General features: G+C 32.0%; 2 protein-coding genes across 2 annotated transcripts; one reads left to right on the plus strand and one right to left on the minus strand.

The window, feature by feature from the left end:
* Positions 1-12,295: 12,295 nt before the first annotated feature.
* On the plus strand, positions 12,296-17,017 carry LOC119672852 (tribbles). The gene is made up of 2 exons (XM_038084002.1): positions 12,296-13,256; positions 15,938-17,017. The coding sequence occupies exons 1-2, from the start codon at positions 12,409-12,411 to the stop codon at positions 16,422-16,424; spliced, it is 1,335 nt and encodes a 444-aa protein (XP_037939930.1). The 5' UTR covers positions 12,296-12,408; the 3' UTR covers positions 16,425-17,017.
* A 2,015-nt stretch (positions 17,018-19,032) lies between these two features.
* Positions 19,033-22,292, minus strand: LOC119688371. The gene is made up of 2 exons (XM_038103052.1): positions 21,922-22,292; positions 19,033-19,057 (listed from the first exon to the last, which is right to left on the minus strand). Exons 1-2 carry the CDS (start codon positions 22,290-22,292, stop codon positions 19,033-19,035), a joined length of 396 nt encoding a protein of 131 aa, XP_037958980.1.
* Between the last annotated feature and the right edge of the window lie 4,306 nt (positions 22,293-26,598).

Below are 26,598 nucleotides of genomic sequence, written 5' to 3' on the forward strand. Positions count from 1 at the left end.
TGTCAACAATCAGAATGAAATGTCTTCTCTACATTAGAGCTGGAGTACCACAAGGCAGTGTATTCGGTCCAACTCTTTATCTGCTTTTCACATACGATTTACCGAAGACGGTAGGAATTGTAACCGGTACATTTGCAAATGATACAGCTATCCTGGCAAGTGCAAACGATCCCTCTTTCAAACTACAAGCTGGTCTTGATCGTATATCAAACGGTTGAGCATTGGCGCATGAAAGCAAATGAAACAAAATCTACTCATGTTACATTCACAATGAGAAAATACACCTGCCCGGAAATTAAACTTAATAATATAATAATTCAAACAGAGCTAAATAACTGGGCATTCACTTAGATAGACGTCTGACATGGAAAACACACATTTTTAACAAAAGAAAATCCTTTGAGATTCAATACAGAAAAATGTTTTGGCTACTGAATAAAGAATCTTCAATATCTCTAAAAAATAAACTTATTTTATATAAAAGTGTGCTAAAACCAGTATGGACCTATCGCATTCACGTATGGAGAACTTTACGAGAAATGGTAAATGCTCCATGGTATGTAACTAACATTCAAATCTATCGGGACCTTTGGATAATCCAGGTAAGAGACGAAGTAAAAAAGGTAGCTAGAAAATATCATGAACGAATACAAATTCATCCAAACATCCTTCCTTCGAATTTAATGTCCCCCTCAAAAATGTTTACGAGACTGAAAAGGAAAACGCCGCTTCAGATATTATAATAAAAATCTTAATTTAAAAGGAAAAGAATAGCTCTCCACAGGGAGAACTACCTTTATTGTAAATTTTCATGACTTATGTTAAATAGTGTTCATTAAAAAATTGTGAAATGTTACTATGTTATATGACATAATACATACTGAATTTGAATTAAAAAAAAAAAAAATTTTTTTTCTTAATAATAATCAAGATTTTTATTAAAATTTAAAATTTTTATAAAATTTTTTCAAAATTTTTTTATGCTTATTTAATTAATAAAATTAATATTTAGGTCCACCAATTTTGGCATCAATAACTGTCCGCAACCTAAGTGGAATTAATTCAATCATGTTGCAAGTCAATTTGGATCAAATTTCCTTTATTTCAATTATGGTATCACTAAGTTTTCGATTTTTTTAATAGTCATCCTTTGCTGTTTTATAAAGCCCCAAACATTTTTAATGACAGTTTTTATTTGGTTCTGCATAGATAAAGCTAAGTGACAACAAAAATTTTTTTGCAACTTACCTCCCACAACAACAATAAAAATCTGTTTTAGTGTAATAGGCACAAAAATGTTCGTTGTGTAAATGCTTTTGACTAGGGCTGTATATTAATGAAACATCATGGTTAGAGTTTGTCTGCAAAACTAAACTTTATTATTGTTTAAAAATCTAGCAATGCAATAATAAACCAAATTCTTGAACTAAAACCAATGCTGATAACTATTGGATTATTAGGCAGAACTCAGTGAACAATGCTAACCTATCAAAACTATCAACTTGCAGTTTATATCGTTATAATAAATTGTAAGCGAATTTTGTTTATAATACGAGATTTATATTACGAACTTTGCTGGTGGAAATCGACTTTGACCGCAAAAACAGCAACCAAAGTTGATTTTGTCATATAAAAATAAGCACAATAAACTTCGTACTTTAATTGAAAGTTGATTTCATTTCATACGTTTTCCTAAATCCGTGCTGAATTTAATGCGTTTTCGATAAGTTTTTGCTACAAAAATAGTGACATGACATATTTTCAAAATAATAGGTCTGTTCCCCGAACTACTCGTACTAACTTTAAGTAACACGGTGTATTCACAAGTGCGTTCCACCAGCAAATTTACTCTAATTTTAAATGAGAGTAAATTTTTGTATTGTTTATTTGAACGGCCCTGCTGTTCTTACCAGACTTTACACAAAGCTGTTCCATGATAATCTGTGTAAAGAGCGTAATTCGGCATATTTTTGTGTTACGCTCTCAGTTTGTACTTGTGTTTTATTTGAGTTTTACCACGAGTAGCTTGTGGAACAGACCTAATAATATACACATAGTAGAAAAAGTCTGCGTTCACAAACTAAATTTTTTTTAACTTTCACATAATTTATTTAATTTTTATTCAAATTGATTTTTGTTTTCTGATTTATTATAACCAAAGAAACAACAATAAAATTCAAAATTAAAAAATTAACAGTTACTCTTTAAAAAAAATTAAACACAGTTACATGCAAAAGCAACAGTTTTCGAAGCTGAAAATGTCTGCATTCATTTCTTAACATTTAAATTAAAGCAATTAAAATTCACAAAAATATTATATATTATAGCCTGTGGGATAACCTCTGCGTTTAATAACCTCTTTTAAGCGTCTTTGCATGGTCTCAACCAGCTTTGCAGTATCCTGTGCGTTTATTTTTAGCCATTCTTCCTTGATGACATTTAGTAACATATCATGGCTGGAAATCGGGAACTGGCGAATATTATTTTCCAAGTTCACCTACAGATGTTCTATAGGACTAAGGTCTGGTGATTCTGATAGTGTTTGAAGTTGCCTGGGAGCATGGTTCAACAGCCAAATTTGTAAGATCGCTGCTATATGTTTAGAGTCGTTGTCCTGCTGAAACAAAAAGATTGCCTCAATCCCTAACATTCTGTATTTTACTTTCAAATTTGTTTTTAGTATATTTAGATACCCATATTTATGCATTGTATCTTGTATAAATTCAAGTTTGCCAGCATCATTACTTGATATACACCCCCAAACTATGCCGCCTCCATAACTTTGTTTCACCGTTGAAATCAATTTTTGTTTGTCATAGGCTGTACATGATTATCTCTACACAAGTTTGTTGTCTTTGATTCCAAATATGCAAAATTAACTCTCATCAGAGAAAATAATTCATTGTCAGAACTCCGCAGGTTTACTTACATATATGCTTTTTTGCAAAGCTTAATCATTTTATTCTATTATATCTGGATATGTATAGCTTCTTTCTTGCAACCCAGGTATAATATATGCTTTTCTTCAAAACTTATGATCCAATATTCTACTTATTACTTCGATATTTCACACACGAGATGTCGCTATACATCCGCAAATCAAAACACCGAATTGCACTAAAACAATTCTGGCTCTTTTACATAAGTCTTTGCGAGATGTGTCCATTTGAAATGTATTGATTTTATTTACACATGGTTTCTTTCGTGAAGTTCTTCCTCTATAACCATTAATTTTAAGCAAATTTCGAATAGATTGTGATCTGACCTCTTTTCCCAAATATTCCTGAACAATACTACAAAAAATTATAGCATTTGCTTTAGAATTTTTTTGAACATGGCGTACTAATTTTATTTATAACTCTGATGAATATTGACAGATGAATATTGACAACCAATATATTTAGCAATTTTTCATTGAGTGACGTCATTTTTCCAAAATTTAACAGTTATATCATATAACTTATATGTCGCTGACTAATACTAATTTCAGGTCTTTTATTTTGCATTGTAACAATTTACTGTTTTGATCTAAGAATATTTTTAAATATTAATTCCTAGATTCTTTATGGAGTAATTGTTAATTAAATAGCATTTAATTACTAAAATATTAAAATATCTATATGTAAATATTAAAAAGTGAATGCAGACTTTTTCTGCTTTAAAAACTGTTGCTTGTGTTTAATTTTTTTTTAAAGAGTAAATGTTAATTTTTTAAGTTTGAATATTATTGTGTTTCTTTGAACGCAAAATTTTTCTACTGTGTGTATGCAGTAACTTTACCAAAAAAAGTAGTGTGAATATGATGTTTTGAGAAAAATCAAAATAATGATGTTTTGAGAAAAATCAAAATAATGGTTATTCACAAATAAACGACTCACAAAAAAAAATCATTATGATTTTCTAGTGCTACAGAAAATTATATAGAAAATGTAATATGCTACTTTACTAAATTATATGCTACTATAGAAAATGTAGGTCTCGTCTTTGGAAATTTTTTGCTGTGAACTAGTGTTATTAGAGCATTCTCAATAATACAAAATTTTGAAATTGCTAAGGAAAATCAATCAAATATGAATTTTATGAAATAAATGATTATTTTCTAATTTTTTTTTGCGATTTCCACTTATCCAATTCAACTAAAATTTTACACAGTTTATGTTTTTAGTAAAATGAACCGATCTGGGGGGTGCAGTCAACCGATTTTTCGAAAAAAAATTGCCCACATACCTGAAGCAGGATATAGGCGAAGCTACATGTTTGCAGACAAGGTATGCGTGCTATCAAATCGCACTGTGTGTATTTGCATATCAAATTTCTGTCTGAAGAGCCCATTCGATAGTTTTTACACACGCCTCAGAGAAAACAACAAATATACTAGAAAATAATATCATACATGCATTTCAACGACTTTCATCACTTTATGCACGTATTACACATGAGAATTTTTTTTCGCACTTTGTTATGAAATGCGAAGTTTCTTTGTGTAATTTTGATATTCCTTCAAACACGCTTGTGTTTGAACTATAAATGCACGCATGATTTATAGTTAGCAGACGATGTTTTGCAACTATGAATGAATTGTGTCTTTTATTTCAAATATTATTTGTGTTGTCTACCTATGTAAAATTTTCTAATTTCCAAAACATGTTTTTAAGAAGAATTAAAATATTAATAATTGGGCTAACAAAAAAATAAAAAAACCTAACATTAAATTACAAGGAATACTTAATTTTAAATATTATTTGCATTGTGCACTTACGGAAAATTTATTACTAAAACATATCAAAAAAGAGATTTAAAATATTAAATAAAATATAATATGTAAAAATAAATTAAAAAAATTAACATATATAAATTTAAATTATAAATTAAATATATTATAAATCATCGTTTTTCGTTACGGAATTACGCATAGCAATCGTTCTTGACACTTCAGCGATTGGTTTAATACTGATGACTGAACAATGTTTGCATTGTTTGCTGGAGGCGTGTTTAAAAAATTGTCGCAAAGTTTGATATGTAATGGCAAGAGACGACTGTGTAAAGGGTACTTGAGACATGTATACGGTAAAATTAAAACTTTTGAATTATTTTTTAAGTCTGCACACATGTCTGATGTGTGTAGCGAAATCTGCAGACTTCTCATAATTTGAGAATTTTGGTGAGCGTCAGACGAGCAAAGATCGTGAAAGAAAATTGTAAAATAATTGAAAAAGTTGTAGACATTTATTTTTTTTAAAAGAAGCAAATTTGAAAAAAAGTACTACAAGTTTATATATTTTCAAAATTATTTTGTGCTAAAACATTTTTTAAGTAAGTTTTCATATTTTAAAAATTATTTGAATAAAAATATTAAAATGCAACATTAAAAATAATTTTAGTTTCAAGAATTAAAATAAATTATATTTAATTCTAAAAAATATGAAATCTTTATGTAATGAAATCATGAAATAAATAACATTTGCTATTATTTCATATCAATTCCTTCAGTTTTGATTAGTGTTTTGCACTCTGTACCTGCTCCGCTGTTGTTATGAACGCTGTAAAAAATTAATCAAAATGAAGTATGCATACCTTGTTTCAAAGTGTATAGCACAGCACATACTTGAACTTCATACTTGGTATGCAGATATTTAGCATCGTCTATATCATGTTTTGATGGCACCCTAGTGCACACATTTCTTCTTTTTTTTTTGTTTGACGAATTGTACCTTTGATTATGGTTTTAATATTTTATAATATAATTTGCAAATAATATATTGGTACTTTGTTTATGTGATTTTTCAGGTATAAGTACCATAATAGCCTCCTTATTGCAATATATCATTACTGTTAAATATTACATTAATAATTTATTTTGTCTTTTGCTGACCAATGCTAAAATGCATTTAACGTAATTGTAATACAATAATAGGTTATATTTTTGTTGATTAGTGTTTATTTTATAACTAGCGCTAGAACACATTTCAAGTAATTTATTATTCATTGTTTTGCTAAATATTTTATGTATTTTGCTTGCTATTAATTATTCATTGTTTTGCTGAATATTTTATGTGTCAATATAAGTAGTATTATTGTTTTAAATTAGGTCAGTAAATGATTGCACGTGATAAGTTTTAGTTGTAAGAAAAATGTATATATATAGATAAATTAATTCTTTAAGAAAGTGATTCAATGATACAAACTTCAATACAACTCAACTTTCTTTTCATTAAAATACTAACGGGTTTATGTGCTCAGTAGTATATTCACGAATATAAAAAATACAAATATACCGTCCAACAAGTTACATGTGCTTGGTGGAATTCCGGTATACAAATACACATCTATAGAAAATTGAGGATAAAAGCATTCTCAACATATTTTTGGTAACCCCGACGTAATATTCCTATAAGTACAATAAATAGGAACGGTATTATCATGGAGCATTTCGACACACTTATTGATCAACAACAAACTATAGGAGCTGAGATCCAGAGGATAATCAGCAACTTCAAGAAGGATCCAGTCTCAAGGAAGACGAATCGCTATTATCAGGATAGAATTCAACGGTTAATTCTCTCTATCAGCACAATTCAACAATTCAGGCAGTACAATTACCACAGTTAACAATTCCAACATTTGACGGAAACCAGCTGAAGTGGGTAGAGTTTCGAGACCTGTTTACACAACTTATAGACGAACAACTATTCAAACCTATCCAAAAGATGTTATACTTAACAACTAACTTTATTGGTGAGCCCAAAAACCTGATAAAGCATTTGCCAGCATCAGCTAAGAACTACATTACCGCATGGGAGATTCTGAAGGCTAGATACAATAATGGTAGATTATTAGTTACCGCATTGTTAAACAAATTATTCGCATTACCAGCAATGACAACTGAAACCGCTTCTGGCCTTAAAACATTGCATGACATTTCACAAGAGTGTTTATTGGGACTAAAGGGGCAGCACATTCCAGTCGAACATTGGGACGTCATAATTGTTCATATGACGTTGAAGAAATTAGACAAGATTACACAAAAAGGATTTGAGCAGTCATTATCAAACAATCGAGAGCTGATCACTATGAAGGAACTATTTCAATTTATTGAACAAAGGAAACAATAAATAATACCGCATCAATCAAAAAATAGGTTAAGACGGTGGCTACTACTAACACTGCTCAAGTTAAATGTCCAATATGCAAGAGAGATAATCATCCAATTCATCTATGCAAGCAGTTCCTGGATAACACTCCAGCTAAGAGGCTACATCTCATAAAATCAATGCAACGATGTTTCAATTATCTAAAAAGTGGTCACTTCACAAAAGACTGCACATCAGGCAATTGCTTAAAATGCAGCAAAATACACAACACTTTGCTGCATTTAGAAGGCATATTTGAAGCATCCATGATTAAGAAGGCATCCTTATCAAAAAATCCTGCTCGTCTGTTCTCCAACAATCTCAACATCCAGAAAAATTATGTGGTATTAGGAACTGCACGTGTTGTCGTTAAAGGCAACAATGGAAGGGAAATTGAGTGCAGAGCATTGTTGGATTCCGGCTCCCAAGTCAACCTGATAACCGATCAAATAATTAAGAAGTTAGGGCAAAAAAAACAAGATGCGCAACAACGAATCAATTTAGCTTTCTCGTCCAGAATTAACGGATTTAGCAGCCGAATAGAGGCTTATGTATTACCTAAGATTACCCTTGATAACCTGATTATCCCTCTCACAAGTGACGCAGTCCGGAAGTGTCCAGCAATAACTGTCTCATTTATTTCAGATTTTTTTGAACCATTTGTGTGGTCTTTCGTGAAGCACTTTTGATCCTTGAATTGTTTCGATCCCCTCGCAGTCTTCAAGAATCTCTCTTTGATTTTCTTAGCTATTTGTACGGTTTTAATAAATTTCAAATTATTCAAAATCAACAAATAACAGTGCTTGCTTCAAAGAAAGTGCACAGAAGTTATGGGAACAAGATTGCCAAAAAATGGTCTTGAGTTTTTTAAGGAAAATTTGGTGATAGGGTTAAACTCTGCATTAGCGGATTCGAAGTCTTGGGCTTTTCACAATGCGTGGAAAACCCTTCGTTATGCTATGTTTACATCACGAACTTTGCTGCCAGAAATCGACTTTGAGCGCAAAACCAGCAACCGAAGTCGATTTTGCCATATAAAAATAGGCACAACAAAACTCGAACTTTGACCGAAAGTTGGCTTCATTTAATACCTTTTCCTGAATACAGTACTGAATTTAATGCGTTTTCGATAAGTTTTTAGTATGAAAATGGCGAAATGACATTTCGTTTTGTTTACACTTTTGTTTGTTTACATTTGTATTGACAACAATAAGTTGAATGCAAGCGGTGTTCAGTAGAAAGAAACTTTCTATACCTATATAAAGAAAGTTGCATATTAAAAACGAAATATAACAATAATTATATTTATAGAAACTTTTGTTATTAAAATAATTTTCTTTTATTACTAAAGTGTTTAATCTCGAATTCGGATTACCAAAATAAAAAATGTGATGAATAATTCTGAATGAAATTGATTTTTAATGAAAGTCATTACAAATTTACAAATTCATTTTTGATATTTTAAACTTTTATACAAGTTGTTAACAAAATTGTTAATTGTTATTTGCTAGGTTTGTTTCCTTCTGTTCATTATATGCAAATTTTCTTAGACTAAGAAATTGTAAAATGTTTTATATTTATTTGCCGCTATTAATTGCAATATTTTGGCAATTATTTTACGGCGCTTTATACGTATGTAATTTAATCATTATTGAGAATTTCATTTTGTTGTGCAGATTCAGTGCAAAGCAATGTAATTATATTTTGATCCATCATTTTCATCAATATATATAGTAAACAAACACAATATTCACAAGTATCAAAATGTAAACAAAACAAATGTAAACAAAAGATAACAAAAACAACAACTGTCAAAATGAAAACCCGAAACGATAATGTAAACGTTGAATCAACTTTAGCAAAGTTTGTGCACTAAAGTTCGTAATGTGAACATAATATTATATAGAGAATAAATTTCTTATTGAAACAAATATGAGAGTTAGTTAACACATTTAAAATAAAATTTTTAACTTTTTTCCAATGCAAACTATATTTATTAAATGTTTTTGAAGAAATTATTGAATCTTTTATGTGTTATATAAACGTATATAAGTTAATATTATCGCAATATTTGTTTATGCGATTTATTGTAAATCTATAAGTATCCCCAGTACTCCTTTTAAAAAATTTTATTTTGTCGCAAAACCAAACCTAATTAGTTTCGTTAAATAATACAAAAAATTTGTTTTATTATGTCATTTTAAATATTTTATATAATATTAAAGTAATCGATACTAAATTAATCGATTTTAATATGATTAAAGTATCGTATAAAGATTTCATATCTACAAATAAAACAATTACGTATGATGGGAAGTGATAAAATAATTTTTGTACATAAATTTATTTCAATATGGATAACCTTTATCCTGACCTCCCTAAATATGTTATGACGATCAATACGTATTAATAATAGATTTTCGAATAGACCACTATCTGACTACGTTATTTTCTTCGGTATTTATTGTTCTTATAAAATCAAACAAATCTGCGATTTTTATTTCAACGTAACAGCAATAAATTTTACTGTTACTTTGCGCTAGTTAATGCGTGTTAGCCACATTTTATCCTTTGGTGTGTATCTAGTTTTGACTAGGTACCCTAAAATTGTATTAGCGATTGGTTACGAATCTTTCTTGGTGCGTAATACAATTCGTTAATATGGCCAAATATTATGTTAAAATGCAATTTTCTGCATAATCGCGGAAGCGTTTTATTTAAAAATTATTGAGTTCAGGCATTGAAATCCGCAAACAACTGTGGGCAAAGTTTTAGCAACTAAATAATTGTGACACCTGCATGTTTGCTTATTGGGCATTTTTAACATTGCCAAATTCTAATGACTACATTTTACATTTTTGATTATTCTGCTGAATAGCTGAATAAAAATTAGCGGCGTGGTGACCTAGTCAAAAGTGAATGTTTTTCGTTTGGTGCGAGTTAGTGGCAGTGATGTATATTGGGCATATGAATTAAAAGCGCAGTGAAATTATTAGTAAATTTGATTCGATTGTCGATTTAATCTTAAAAAATCAATAATAACATTATTACAATTTAATCAAAAGAAATAAGAAATTGTTAACAAAAAACCAGAAGATCTATATAAATACAGTGTTTAATATTGACAGTAAGTATTATTATAATTTAATCAAAGAAATAAGAACTTTTATTTTCTATTTTTATTTTATTAATTTATTTTATCTTAAAAAATTGTAACACACACCCAGAAAAACTACCTATACATTGTGTAAATATTAATATATTAAACTTTATTACATTCAACCTAATACAACCTATATTCATTAAATAAAAAGAAACTATGCAAGTAAACATGAATTAACAGTGCAAATATATGCAGTTTTATTAATTTTTGCTGTGTATTGAAAAGAATACCTTATAACAAGCTTTACAAAATCTAAAAGTGTAACACTTCACCGTAGAATGGTTGTCGTCCAATAAGGTATGAGACCGTTTCTTTTCTGGGTAGTTCATCTACTTTCCCGTTTCCCTCAAATTCGCTGCGCCCTATGATCCATATTAAGTAAACCCTGTTCCTTTTAGCAAGGTCTTTGACAGGTTGAAGGCATTCCTACACTAGTTTTGAGGACGTGGAGTGCTAATTTACTGTCAGAGAAAATATATATGTTTTTCCCCGTGATAGGTTTTCCTTTATATTCCTTTAGACATAGTTCAATTGCATGTACTTCGGCCTGTAAAACTTGGTTTACTGGAGTCATACTCGTAAATATTTCTTCTTTTGGTTTTACTTCATATACCCCCACCTCCATTTCTTCTATCGTTCTGTATCACAGATGGTAGTCTCCAACGAATGGAGGTATGTTCCTTTCGTAGTCATTTGTGACTGGTACTAGTACTAGGAACTTTTGGTGGAAATTAAATTTAGGTGAGCAAATGTCAGAAATGGTGATGTTTAGTCCTACTCTTTACATTTGCTTATCTAAAAGTGAGTTATCAAGTGATCTTGTTGATAGATTATTAGTCAACTGTAGCTTGGCTATAAAAGTCGTGGTTTCCTTTTTGACAAGTACGTGAAGTACGTGGAGCTTCAATGCAATCTCAAGTGCTGTTTTCGGAGTGGTTCTCATCGCTCCACTTATCATTATACAGGCTAATTTCTGCCGCTTTCGTAGCTTGTCTATCATAGTCTTCTGCTGAGCTTTTTTGTACCAGATGGATGATCCATAGGTATCAATTGGCCTAGCAATAGATTTTTACATCCATAGACTGAGTTTTTGATTTAGGCCCCAGTGTTTACCAATGAGGTTTCTATTGGTCCATAATGTTTCTCTGGTTTTACGAATAACGTTGTCTACATGAGAGTTCCACGTCAATTTCTCATCTAGAGTCATTCCCAGGTAACTTACCTGGCGAACTGTTGATAGTTCTTCTGCATTTAGGAATGGGTTATTACAAAAGCACTCTTTTTCTTTTCTAGGTGAAGATATCCAGACTTGTTTTTTTAGGATTTCGTTTTTTTTTAGTAGTATGATATTTGTGCAACTTTGGCGCTAAAAACCAAAAAAGACAACGAAATTTCTCAGAAAGTGCTCTTATTTTAGCAAATATCGTGTTGAGTAGGGACCAGGTGGGCAAAATAGCAAGATCGGTTGTGGAAAACGGTTATGTGCTATTATGTAGCTTTAGCTTTTTTGTTTTTGTACTACGCGATATTTTCACGTCATTACACATAATTTTGAATATTATATGAATAATCCAGAAAATTGAAACACAATTTTTCAATTAACTCTCAGTTTCTTTTCATTATCATCTTTGTTAGTAACCATTCGCTTTATACAGATCATCTAAAGTTCCTTGTCACATAAAGGGGCTTCAGTATATATCAGATCACAAAGATTGAATAAATTTTGCTCGTACAGTTTGTACCACGTTGAACATCAATGTCTGCTACTTTCATAAACAAACAAATTTATATTATGTGCGACCGTTCATGCATTATTCTCTGTAAATTGATCGTAGAAATATGCATTAAACAACATTTCAATTCAGTTGTGTATGTTTGGCTGTGTTGGTTGGTGGATTTGATCGAATGTGTATTTGGAAATTTTTTAGGTCTTTGATATTGACACATTTAATTTTCTTAAATACTTAAGCAATAATTGAAGTTAAAATTATAAATATAAAATAAGATTTCTGTATTGAAGATTTCTAACTAAAATTATAGTAACGAGTACGATTACTTTTATAAGAAAATTGTGACCATTAAAAGAGTGAACAACGTTATACCCTTGTGTTTAAAATGGATATAAATTCCTTCACAACAAATTGTAGTAATCGCCTTAGTATCCAGAATTCATCAAATGCGGAAAACAATGGATTAAATATAGTATCGTTTTCTCAATGGCCATCAATGTATGACACTTCAATGTTAACTAATGAAACTTCTAGGAATACGTCTACTTCTTATACTGTAAGCGATTCGATAGAAGTTAACAGCTCTGAAGTTTGTTCACGTCCCGTATCTCTTGAGCAGTTAACTCCAAAAAAGAAATTTCGTGACTCCTTTGCAGTGCGACTTCGAGAAAAACTGAAATCACCTGGCGTTTCTTTCAAGCAGCACTCAGGTCCATTACATTTAACAGAGCCAGTTAATGTTGTTAAAGATCGTTATCTAATAAGCTTACAACAAATAAGTCACTCAATAAATCGCTTAAAAAAACAAACCTCTTTTCGTCAGTTGGCCGATATCACTTCAAAAAACTTCAAATGCACTGATTTGGTCACTGAAGAACAATTCCGATGCAAGGTTATAAACGAACCTCTACGTAAAGTGCAAATCGCTTACTTGCAGATACAAAGAGACTCAGAACTAAGTCGTAGCTTTATATATGGACATCAGTTAATACGTGATGTGCATGACTTAGTCCCAGAGTCCACGTATCGCACATATATAATATTAACAAAAAAAAATCAGAAGGATAAATCGGAAGACTTGCATACATATATTAGAAATAAACGGCGTTTAAGTGAAACAGAAGCTCGCTTATTATTTCATCAGATTTGTCAAACAGTCCTGCTGTGTCATCGGAACGGGGTTATTCTGCGTGATTTGAAGCTTAAGCGATTTTACTTTATCGATGAAGAAAAGTAAGTATTAAAACCGTTTTAAATGTAGTAAAAAAAAACAAAACATTTCCTATAAGTGTTTATAAAACACATTTATTATACTTAAATGTGAACAATGTAATTAGCTCTGTTAGAAACTCGTACTGGATAAAAGTGTAACATGTGAAAATGACGCAGCACACAAGCATATAAACTTGTAAAAAATCGCACTTACAAAACAAGTTTATAAGGTTTTGTCTAAATCAATTTTTTATATTCGTTTTGCAATGGTCAAAAATACTTAATACTTAATAATTTTTTGACGTTAAAATATTAAATATTTTCAAATATTTCATTCGAATGAGCTGTCAGTAAGCAACCAAACAAAATATTTTCATTTTCAGATTAAAATCTAATTTTTTAAAGATTACTGAAAAATTATAATTAATTCAAACTTAGCTTCAAGAAGTAAATTTTAGGGGTTTATTCCATCATGACAATTATTTTAGAGGAAAGGTGTAAGTAAGGTGTACATACCATATATATTTAAATGTTAACTTTAAAAACTATGCACGCAAAGTAAAATTTTTTAATTAAGCTTAATCTAATCGCACCAATAGCATTTTATATATTCATTTTTTAACGATATATACTGGGTGTTGTTGTTTTTTTATTTGATTAATAAATAAAATATATAATATATATAAATAAAATTTATAAAGCTAGGTCATTCATAAATGTGTGTATACACAGAATATTTTACTTTTGTAATTACGCCCGTTTTACTCATTTTAAATTCGCTCTTTTTTTTCTGTTTTGTATCTTTTTTGTATTTTCAGGGTCAGTACAAGGTTTTTATTGTTGTATGTATATTTGAATACAAATATACAGAAATATAAAATATTTGTTTGTAAAACATTACTTTATGTAACATTGTGCATATGTAGTAGTGAAATTCATACAATAGCAAATTCAAGAAGTAATTTGGAATCTTCAAATTTTTAGCGTTTTCATCTCTACAATTAATTTGTGTGTCAATATCATTATCATCATCAACGCTAACTTCAATATGCTTATAATATTTATTAAATATTTATACATATTTAAATATGTTATTTTTTTGGCTTTTTTCGTTATAATAATTAATTATATTAATTAATTATAATAATTTACTGACGTGTTTTCTTTTAAAAATTAAACTTTTTAATTATTTTAAGTTGTTTTAGCAATGTGTACTCCCAATATAAAAAAGTCAAATAAATTATTTGTATCGAATAGTTTCATTTTTTTGAGCGAAAATTAATATAGAACTACAAATGCTTTAAGTCTATTACATCTAACTTTAACTTAACGGAAATCTCATTGCTTACATTCTGCTGAAAAATGACTAGAATTTTCAAACAATTTTTATTATATTTTAGTTTTTGCTTTTAAGTATGTTTCGTTTATTCTGTTTACCGAAATACTTCTCGCCAAATTTAACCATTCTGAGATTCGATAACGCGGTGTTGGTAAGCCTGTCAGTTTTCGCAAATAGTTTCAGGGTTCTGTCCTTTACGTATTTTTTAATGGGATTAATTTTGAAGTACCTGAGGATGTCATTCGCCCTAATGTACCATGGTACACGGTATTTAATATTTGTTTGTTATTTAAAATGGAATAAATTTATTTTTTTTTGTTGTTACGCTAAGAAATTTGTTTTCGATTCAGTTTTCTAACTGTTCGAATACCTTCTTTATATAAATTTTTCTCTTATAAAATAAAAATTCAAAATTTTAAAATATAAAAATTTCACCAAGGTCCATCCACATCAAAGCGAATGCTTGCGAACGAACGAACTTTTTTAGATATTCGCAATTCGCTTTAGTGTGGATGTACCTTAATAACGTATATATTTTGATTCTCCTAATGGTTAATAGGTGTCGCTTTCAAGACTTTGATGCATATGTGCGTATATGTTGCGTATAAATTTTGATTCTTTTAATGGTTAATAGGTGTCGCTTTCACTTACGACTTAGCACAGCACCAGTACGCATATTTCGTAGCGTCTATTATTATGCAAAATCTCTTTTCGAAATCTGCATATTGCATAATGTTAAGATTTAGTAGCATCTTTTCGAATATATATTTTAATACAAGTTTACATTGTCTAGTCCTCTTAAAATGTGTCGTTTTTATAGAGTTCAACGAAATTTGAAACAAACCGTCTGAAATTGTAAAATATGACAAATCGTTTTACGTCATCAGCTTTTTTAATAATTGCATAATATAATATTATTTAAAATTTATTGACATCTGGGATGACACTTTTGTACTTTTGTGACCTAAATATATCACTTCATGAATAAAAATTGTCAGGTTGAAGTTCTAAAATATATTTTTGTCACTGTTCTATTGTTTCTGCTGATTCGGGTTAATTGTGAAAAAGAAATAGTCATTTTTTTGGAATAAATTAGGTGCTCTTTTCAGACCATAAGCTGGGAGGAGGATGTAATGTTCGTAGAGTTTTCTTTTTCCATTTAACTCCATTTAATAAAAATCTGTTGTTAAAAAAGAAATATATTTGGTTCTACATAGCTGATCAAAAATATCGTAAATTCTTGATAACGGTAACTTGTCTGCAATTAATTTCTTATTAAAATTCTTGTAATCTCAAAGTAATATATATAATAAATAATATGAAATATATAATGTAATAATTTTTTTTATATTAATTATTTCAGGACTAAATTGCAGTATGAATCACTTGAAGGGTCAATGATTCTTAATGATATTACTAATGACAGTCTTTGTGACAAAATTGGTTGCCCTTTATATACTGCACCCGAACTTCTTTGCTCAAATCAAACGTATAAAGGAAAACCTGCAGATATGTGGTCACTTGGTGTTATTTTATATACAATGTTATTAGGACAATATCCATTTTATGAAAACGGTAATTACAATTTGATTACTATCATACGGCACTGCAAAGTTCAATTGCCAAGTTCTTTATCGAGAACATTACGTTGGCTACTAGAGACTCTTTTACATAAAAATTATGCTGAACGTCCTACAGCAGAAGAAATTTTTTTTTCTTCTTGGCTGAAAGAAATAAAACATTCGTATATGAACGTACCGTTGGATTTTGACTATAAACATCGATTTCAGAACTATACAGTTGATGCACATAGACCAGGGTGTGAAGATGTCAACGAAGAAAGGATATGATAAAAAGTGTTCATATGTGGAGCAAACAAATAAAAAAAATTAAATTTTTGAGTCGCTATCATAGTTTAAGGCAATACTTTTTACGTAAGCACTATTGCTTTAAATATTGAGGTACATATGTATGTAGTATATTTGGGTATGGAAACAACGTGTATAGAACATACTTGTAAAAAATATGAAATATCAATTTGTCTACTAAATCATTAATTTTTTGAAATCATTAATTAATTGAAAAAAGTAGTTATACTTCATTCAAAGAGACAGTTATTTATTTAGTAAAATGGCATTATATTCGATAATATGAGACTGGGTTATTGTTAACCATGGCACATATTAATGATTCCAGATATTAAAATGAAATTTTCAATAAATTTTGGTATAACGTCAGTCTATTTGCAAATATATTAGTAGCTTTCCGACCCCCGAAACTAGCTTCAAATGCAGTCAACTTCCCAATTGATTTAAATAGCTAGAATGACGCAATTTGAATGCGGAATATTTGACCTTATGACTGACGTTCAAGGAAGTTCGTGACAATTCGTACATTGTTACAGCCATTCCTATACAAAATTATTATATATTTTTTGTCTTTTAAACATTTTTAATATAGTAAAATTTATGTTTATAAGAAATGTATATACATAGATTTTTAGAATTTTTAATTATATATATATATACAAAACATATATTACAAATATAAAAATAATATTTAAGCAAAGTTTAATTTTAATGCCTTCACAAGTTCCGAAAATATCGAATTGCAAATTGCTAGATTTAATTCTGCCTCACTGTGTGTCGGTTGAAAATATGGTCCCATCGAATTTATTATAATTAGTTTTATTGAATGAATGTTATTAGTAGATACAACCAAGCTTTGGCGACCTTTCATTTAAGATTATTATGAGTAGCCAGCTTATAACCTGGGCCATGCTTAAAACAGAGCCTGTCATATCAAAAAACAAGTACAAAATGGACTGAAATATTTGGTGGGATAGTTTAGTTATTGTTGTTAAATAATTATCATACATTTTGTATTTTTATAATCAAAAAGAATTTATAAGATTTGTAACTTATCTATAAATTAATCTAATGAAATACATAAATTGAAGTCTATTACGTAGTTAGAAGTTAGTGTTCTGGAATAAATAAGAAATTTTCAGTACTATATTTTTAAAATATTGTATACGTGTTCTTTAACTCGATTAGTTAAAATTTTTGCTACCGCAACACAGATTATGACACAAATTTAAATTCTATATTAAATAATAACTATGATCAGCCGTATTCAATAATATAAGTTCCGTGCCTTTATTAATCAGAAAGTTCTTACTTAAAATTACTATCAAGCTTTAAATTTTTTGTAACACTATGCCTTTAAGAAATTATTGTAATATATATATATTGCTATAACAGATTTTGTGTATAACAAATTTTATTTTGAAATTTTTGATATTTTATTTTTAATATTAAAGTTGATCTCACATTATATATAAAGTTTTGTTTTATAAACTATTTGTTGTAAATATATACCTAATTTAAAATTTTAAGATAGTTTTGAGTCATGTAATGAAAGACCTTAGCTTAAATTAGTTGTTTCATACTTGCCTTAAAACAATTTAAAATAAATACTATTAAATTGAATGTAAAAACTATTTAATTCATAACACATATAATAAAATCAGTCACTACAGAAAGGATGCCTGTAATTTTTCTGATTTAAGGAAAACAAATTTGTAGAATCGATACCAGTTAATATATTATTCTGAAAATTGTCAAAATTTTTTATGTAATTACTATATCTGTGTACCCCAAAAATTATAGTAAAGCATCGAAAGCAAACGTTACTAAAATAAAATACCAATGAGTTTGGCGAAGTATCAATTTGCATTTATAATCATTAGATTAACTGTATACAGACGTTTGATCAACCAGAAATAATGTACTAACCTAATCATCAGCGCAATGCGCTATGTTCGCAATATCATTATTATAAGCTTATTTTTGCCGATTGGCGTCACCACATTTTTAAAAAACGAAAGCAGTTAGGACTAAAGCTACGCTCACTTTACTGGCTACTTAATCCCTAATCCAAGTTGTCGCTACAAAATAAAGTACTTTTATATAAGGTCGTCTTAAAGCCAATCTAGACATACGGTATACCCATCTGGGGTATAGCAGCGAAGTCACATTTAGATATATTTCAGAGGTTTCAATCAAAAATATTACGTATCTGCGCCGACGCCCCATGATGTATTCCGAATGACGTCCTACATCATGATCTTGGCATCTCTACAGTGTACGAGTCAATACAGCAGATAAGCAGCAACTATCACTCACGACTGGTAGTTCACCCTAACCCATTTGCCGCAGGCCTAACGAAAGATGCATTCGTAGACTAATACGCTTCGCAACTTTTGATTTTCCGAGTAGATTCTAGAAATTGTAATTCTTCACAAAGCAGTGATTTCCACTGGGTAGTACCGTACATGTCAGTCAAATATTGTTATTGTCATAAGTAGTAAGTTTAAAAAAAAAGAAAAATTGTCGATAACAAACATTACTACGGTCGTTGGAATAGGCCAGATGTTTAATTATAAATTAAGAATTTTTAAGATTTCCATAGAGATATAATCCTGAAATATAATTTTATAGAGCATAACATAAAATAAAATGTGGTTAAAACAGTTTTAGAAAATTGCATTAAAAGTTTATTAAAGATATTTTATAAATATACAATTGTGTGGTATAAATTTTAATTATATCATACAATGGCGGAGCTAGACCAATTTTGGACATCAGCGACATTTGAATTGCAAGGTTCCTTTCATTACCGAGTTACAAAAATAAATAAATTACATTCACGAATATGGTGAAGCATGTATGAAAGTTTTATTGCTGATCAAATTAAAAAAAAACAAAACTAAATTTTCCTGCTTTTAGCGTCACTGATTTTTTTTTTAAAAATTATATCGTAATTTGCACCAGCTGCTTTTTTCACCTTAATTGATAGAATTGCCAATGCAGATAGTCTCCGTTAGTTCATTGTACTTCTCAAGTAGGTCTTAATAAACTTTAACTTTGATAAGCTTCCTTCAGGATTAGTTGTTTTATATCGTTGAAAGAGTCTAATGAGTTCGATTTCAAAAACTGCAGTTCCCTTATACATTTAAAAAGGCTGGCTGTCAATGTTTTCACCTTCCCGAAGTATTGTACTTACGTCCTTACAATACAATACTTGAGAAGGTCTTTGTGAAGTATACTTTTTATATAATTAGTGTCATGTATGAAAACAAATTGTTTAAAATATCCATCCATTAAGTGTTTTGAAACGACAGTCGGTATCAATGATAAATTCCACTTAGACGAATTTAAGCCTTCTGTGAGGGAAGATCTGTTGATAGCCATTGTCACTTTTAAAAACACTATGGTTTTCACAATAAAACCAGTTCTAGATTCCCAGATTTACCCAATCTCAATCAAATGACAGTTACCAAGTCCTACCCGTTACCAATTCCATTAACCTAAAGTTCAGAATTGAATGATTCGTTTTAATAACAAAACAAAATTTGGTTCGTAAATACTTTTTCCTACAAATATTGGGCTTATTCAATGTTCTTGCTTTAAATATGGACCTTCACGGAGAAGAGGTCTACATTCTAACTGACAGTCAGGCAGCTATTAAAGCTATATCAGCAGTTTGTTCGCCATCGAGATTAGTAGAAGAATGTGAGGAAATTATCAGTGAACTAAGCGAGAGGTCCAAAATTACTCCAGTCTGGGTTCCTGGGCATTCTAATATTGTGGGAAATGAGCGCGCTGACGAGCTTGCTAAACTAAGCGCCTCTTCCACGGATACCCCTATTCCGATCCCTGCCCCTGTCAGCTACGGTTGTAGGCTGATTCATGACCATTTTTTGCGACAAGCAAATAGTGAGTGGACCCTAACTGCCTCAGCAGATAGGTCAAGGGCTACTTGGCCAATCTATTCCAAATATAGAACCTCTGACTTAATCTGTAGAAACAAATCTGAGGTATCTAGGCTAATATCTGTCTTTACGTGATACTGGTCCATAGGACGGCATGGTATCTCTTGTAGTGCGTGTCTACCAGCTCTTGAAGAAATGACACCAGAACACCTGATGTGTCTTTGTCCAGGTCTGGCCAGAACTAGATTTAATTTTCTAGGGGCCCCCTTCTTCAACTCACTTAGCGATATCTCCAGCATTAGTATTAGCCAGATTCTTGCCTTTGTTAAAGCCTCTGACTGTTTTTAGTTTGACCCTCTACTACTCATTATCACGAGGTTTTTTGTGGATTCAAAACGGCTTTTTCTTTAGCTAATTGAGGAGGACTCGTCCTCCTTCCACCACAATTAACTAATTAACATGAGCTTTTTCAACGCTTTTTTGAAATTCAGTTTACGATAGTTCCTTTATAAGTTTACTTCAGTCGATTGCCATAGTTTATTTATACTGTTCACTCATAGTAAAATTTCGTACCACACGTGAACTGCAACAACATTACTTCTTCGATTTTATTCTCCCATCTTATTTTAGAGAGAGATTTTAAGGTCGACTCGACTTTGCTAGATTTTGAATAAAACAAATAGATTTTTTTGATAAACCCGAGAACTGTTATTGTTGTTGGTGTAGGTTTGGTTAATGAATTTGGAATGTAGGCTTCTCAATTGGAGCTACAGTAAGTCTTATTTTCCGGGTGAATATATCAGATTGTGGTGTACAAAATCGCACACTGCACTGTGCGAGTGGAAATTATTTTTAAAATATGCACACGCACATTTGTGGTGTTAAGAAAAAAATGCACGCACTCAAATTTGTTGTGCGGTTTCAAATTTCACATCGCACAAAGCGATGATTTTTTTTTTTTTTTGGTATCGGACCTGTGGGAAAAATCTTCAAAAGATACAAATGGCCCGTACCATTTGCATGCCCGATTCATGCACGACTCAAATTGAGTCATACATGCCTACGGACTAAAAAGTCCCCTACATTCTCAACTCAAAATCCTGAAAATCCCTGCAGTACGACCAGTTAAGGTATTCCTTCACAGGGCACGTTAGAAAAGCACTTAGCGTGTATTCACTCCGATTGTGTTCTAAGTATTTCGTCCACTCTAACAGTATTTATTGTTCTAGAAACTATGCTCTTGTAAAAGCTCCATTCTTCGATGCTTGCCAACATCTGCATTACCATAGTAGAATTGGGATTCCCCAATTAGTGTCTCTAGATTTTGTCTAGTATCTTCGAATCTTATACAGTCTCTAATTATGTGGTCAGGACTCTCAATTTTATCTGGACAAAACTGGCAGTACGGGTTACTTGCTAGCCTAAACCGGTATAAGTATTCACGGAAGCAGCCATGTCCCGTAAGAAACTGTGTTAATTGAAATCCCAAGTCTCCAGATGCTCGGTTAATCCAAACTCTTATATTTGGAATTAACGAATGCGTCCATCTTGATTTTTGGGAATGGTCCCACCTATGTTGCCATTCATTAAGGTATTTGTCTCTTATATCTAGATAAGACTCTGACAGAGATTGCTCAGTTTCAGTCGTTCGCCGACGAGAGCGCTGGAAGAAGCTGTCTCTGGCCAAGAACGCTTCAAGGTCTATTGGCATGCGTCCAGCCAATACTCCCGCAGCCAATACATCCAGCCAATACTCCGATACTGTACGGTAAGCACGGCAGATGCGTGGGTTTGCCAGTCTATGTGCACTCTTCATTACACGTGAATACGACTTAATGGTTGTAGCATGCGCCCACACAGGAGCAGCATATAGCATCACCGACTTGGAAACTGATGCTAAAAGAACTCTAGCGGTGTCCTTGGGACCTGCTATGTTTGGCATTAATCGAGATAATGCTTGCAGACACGTAATGCTTTATCTCCCGATTGTTTTAGGTGAGTTTTGAAACTCAACCTACTATCTAAGGTTACACCGAGATATGTAAGTTGGGGGCTAGATTGTATATCTACTCCACCCACTTTAATTGAGAGTTGTTCAATCTTTTTCCTACTGTTGATTATTAGCACCTCAGTTTTATGCTCAGCAAGCTCTAATCCGCTGTATTACAGCCACGATTTAGCTGCTACAATAGTAGCGCTGCAATTCCTAGCCACTTCGTTTAGAGTTTTTGCAACCACTACTATTGCAATATCATCTGCATACCCAACTACGTGCACTCCGTCCGGCTTTTCAATTCGAAGGATACCATCGTACATGATATTCTATAGAATTGGCCCTAGAACTGATCCCTGGGGGACCCCTCCCGTAATCCTATATGTTTTGGGTCCGGATTATGTATCATATAAGAGTAATCTGTCTTTAAAATATGATGTAATAATTTTCAAAAGATATTCTGGGACTCTCATTTTCATCAGTGTATTTAAGATGCTACTCCACTCAGCAGTGTTGAAAGCATTTTTAACATCTAAGGTCACTACCGCGCAGTACTTTTTAGTACCACCTAGCCACCTTACGCCCTTAGTAGCTTCCTTTGCAATATTGCATACATGTAGTACAGCATCAACAGTACAGCGTTTAGGTCTAAAGCCAAATTGGTTATTTGATAGATCCTGACTTGCCTCTGTGAATTTTTCTAATCTAGAACTTATAATTCTTTCAAGGACCTTACCTGCAGTGTCTAGTAAGCATAAAGGTCTATAAGATGATGGCAGTTCTGGGGGCTTATTACCTTTAGGAATAAGCACCAATCTTTGCTTTTTCCAACTCGAAGGGAAGATTCCTTCCTGTAGGCAGCTGTTGTAAACATCCGTAAATATAGAAGCTTGTTTTTGTATTGCCTTCTTTAGTACAGTATTGGGGATTCCATCCAATCCATGAGATTTATTGGGCTTAACTCTGGATGAAGCGTCTATGACTTCAGAATTTGTAACCGGGGGGATCTCATTTAAATCGGTGATTATCGGTATTAAGATTCTAAGTTCTCCCTTTTTTGGGAACAAGTGTTTAACGATATTCGCCATTATTTTAGGACACGAAGGTACCGAGCCTCTTAACATCTTAAATTTACGCATTACTATTTTATAACCGTCGCTCCAAACATTGTGGTCTACATCATTGATCAGAGTTTGAAATGCTTGGTTCTTACTCCTAATAATTGCCTTTATAAGCTTAGATCTGCTGCTCTCGGTATTTTTGTAGAAGCTTTTCCGCATCTACTCCAGATCTGTGGCGTTGGAACTGTCTACGGGAGGCAAGGCATTGAGATCTTAGTAAAACTATTTCTTCCGTCCACCAATAGTTTGATGGGCGCCCATTACTTCTGCCTTTTCTTGGCATTGATGCATCACAGATGTTGCATAGTTCTTTCATATGTTAAGATGATTTGATTTTTCAGAAGCATCTCCAACTCCGAAACTCATGTTTTCGGTCATAAATTCCATTACATCATTGTCGAGATATTTAGTTTTCCAACCTTTTTGCTGTGCTTTTCTCTGCGATTTTTTTTAAAGCAAATTTCTCTTTCAACGATATGGAAAAGCAAATGGCATTGGTTTGTTACTTTCCATTGCGAACACCTTACTAATTGGGGGCTGACGAAGGTGAGGTCAATGTAGAATACGACTCTACCATTATCGAACGTTCAGTTGTGTTAGGTTTAGTGAGGTGAATGTCTCTAATGGGGCTCTACCTCAGCGCGTTGTATTAGTACTGCCCCATTCGACTGCCCAAGCATTGAAATCCCCTGCAACAATGATGGGAGTTTTATTTCTGACTGTTCCTGATAGCTTTTCGAGAAACTCTTCAAATCTCTCTCGAGTAATATTTGGGGATATGTAGCAGCTGCACACATATATACCTCGGATTCTAGCAAGTACTAGGCCTTCCTTTTGTACCAATACGCTTGGTTCAAACATTATGTCCTGTCCTCGCTAAATGGCTGCCTTTGCAGAAGTATGTTGTACCCATTTATGGATTTCTTCTGATTTGTAAAATTCACTAATTACAAGTACATCCGATTTTAATTCCAAAGCTGTTTGGGATAAGAGGTCTTGGGCAGCCTCACATTGATTTAGGTTCAATTGCAGAAATTTAATCATTTTTTGGACTTAAGCTCCTGCATAGCCTTCCTGTAGGATTCGCATTTGAGACTTCTTGAGTAGTGTAGATTACCACCCTTACAGTTTTCCGGACATAGGATGCATTTTGGTTGAGCCGAGCACGATTTTGCCCTATGACCATCTTCTCCGCATCTCATACATGTGCTAGATCTATCATTATCGCTTTTGCAATGTCTAGCAGCATGTCCAAATTGAAGACACTTAAAGCACCTCATGGGTGTGATATGCTTTCTGGTTCTACTGCACACCCAGCCCACTCCGATTGAGGCAGCTGTGATTAGTACACTGGCATCCTTAGAAGGGAGATCGATAATCACTGTTCGTGTATTGTCTTTTGCGTAACGCCAACACTTTACGTTGATGTCGCTTACGTTTATTGCTGGAAATTGGTCAGCAATCGCTGCGCACACCTCTTCGTTTGACGTTACCTCGTCCAGATCCCTTCAAACTTGAAATGTTAAAGCGTTTTGCTAATAAGAATAGCTTCGGGTCTCACTCTTGGCGCTTTAATGAGGTTCAGTTTTATCACAGTTTTCCTCTTTTTATTTTCCACTAGTTGCCATTTGTTGCAAGGCGTTCCATGTTCCTTGCTTCCAATTTCCCTAATCTGAACTTTGGGCGGTGGACCGTTCGGTTTCTCATTTGCAGAACGCTTTAGTGCTCTCTGAGTTTGCACGCTAATGGAAGTCACACTCTTAGCTGCTACCAGTAATAGTGACCCCCTTTCTTGATCCGACTTATACATCTCAACTACCTGTGCTAGCAGGTCCCGCATATCCTTATCGATATGTCTTTGAGATTCCGTCATCGCAGATAGTTGTAATAGCTTATCCTCCACGCTATCATCTGGCTTGGGGGATAAAGGAATATTAACTACATCCTTCTGCAATGTTTTTTGAGATGCGTTTTGTTTCCGCATAGGTGATGTTCTTTGCCCACTCATACCTTTTGAATTATTTAAAAAATTAAAAAAGAATTAAGTACCTGTAAATTTCAAATGTACAAATTCAGAATTTATGTTTAACATTAAAATTTTGCTAGTAAATTTAAAATATAAAAATTTGCTTAATAAATTTACAATTTGTTAATTAAATTTAAATATTTTGCTAAGTTGCTAAATAAGAGTACAATATTACACGATTGCACAAGCTTTTGTGTAACAATCGATATAATTATTTGATCGTTTTATAACACTTATTCACTTTGTAATATTTCTCTGTTAGTAATTTAATTGCTCTCTCTATCAGCTGATTTTGTATGTGTGCAATTATTTTGCAATAAAAAAGAGCATCAAAACTTACAGACATTCAATAAAAAAAAAAAATAAAATAACGATATATGGAAGTTCAAAAATTAAAGAATTTAAAAAGAAATTTATGAAAAAAAATAACACATCGGCTGCAGTTTTTCATCGCTCCAAGTGAGTATATTATATTCCACCGCATTTAAGAACTTTCTACCGTATATACAGTTCAAATACAGGAATAATATACCGAACCAGCGGACCGCACTCGAAACGCGTGCATTCACGGCAAAAAACGCAATTAATATTAGAACTAAGCTGTTCTAATATTTTTTTTTTTTTTTTTTTTTTTTTTTTTTTGGTATCGGACCTGGGGGAAAAATCTTCAAAAGATACAAATGGCCCGTACCATTTGCATGCCCGATTCATGCACGACTCAAATTGAGTCATACATGCCTACGGACTAAAAAGTCCCCTACATTCTCAACTCAAAATCCTGAAAATCCCTGCAGTACGACCAGTTAAGGTATTCCTTCACAGGGCAGGTTAGAAAAGCACTTAGCGTGCATTCACTCCGATTGTGTACTAAGTATTTCGTCCGCTCTAACAGTATTTATTGTTCTAGAGATTATGCTCTTGTAAAAGCTCCATTCTTCGATGCTTGCCAACATCTGCATTACCATAGTAGAAGGGCTGGATTCCCCAATTAGTGTCTCTAGATTTTGTCTAGTATCTTCGAATCTTATACATTCTCTAATTATGTGGTCAGGACTCTCAATTTTATCTGGACAGGCCGGGCAGTACGGGTTACTTGCTAGCCTAAACC

This window comes from Teleopsis dalmanni, chromosome 1 (assembly GCF_002237135.1).
Source record: "Teleopsis dalmanni isolate 2A chromosome 1, ASM223713v2, whole genome shotgun sequence".
Classification (NCBI taxonomy): domain Eukaryota; kingdom Metazoa; phylum Arthropoda; class Insecta; order Diptera; family Diopsidae; genus Teleopsis; species Teleopsis dalmanni.

What these genes read in the sequence shown, in the direction of transcription:
- LOC119688371 (XM_038103052.1), bottom strand. Translation starts at nt 22,292, where the DNA reads ATGCCAAACATAGCAGGTCCCAAGGACACCGCTAGAGTTCTTTTAGCA. An exon ending in CTTAATGAATGGCAACATAG is followed by an intron (nt 19,058 to 21,921) that starts GTGGGACCATTC and finishes ATTATATTTCAG; the next exon opens with GATTATATCTCTATGGAAAT.
- LOC119672852 (XM_038084002.1), top strand. Translation starts at nt 12,409, where the DNA reads ATGGATATAAATTCCTTCACAACAAATTGTAGTAATCGCCTTAGTATC. An exon ending in TACTTTATCGATGAAGAAAA is followed by an intron (nt 13,257 to 15,937) that starts GTAAGTATTAAA and finishes TAATTATTTCAG; the next exon opens with GACTAAATTGCAGTATGAAT.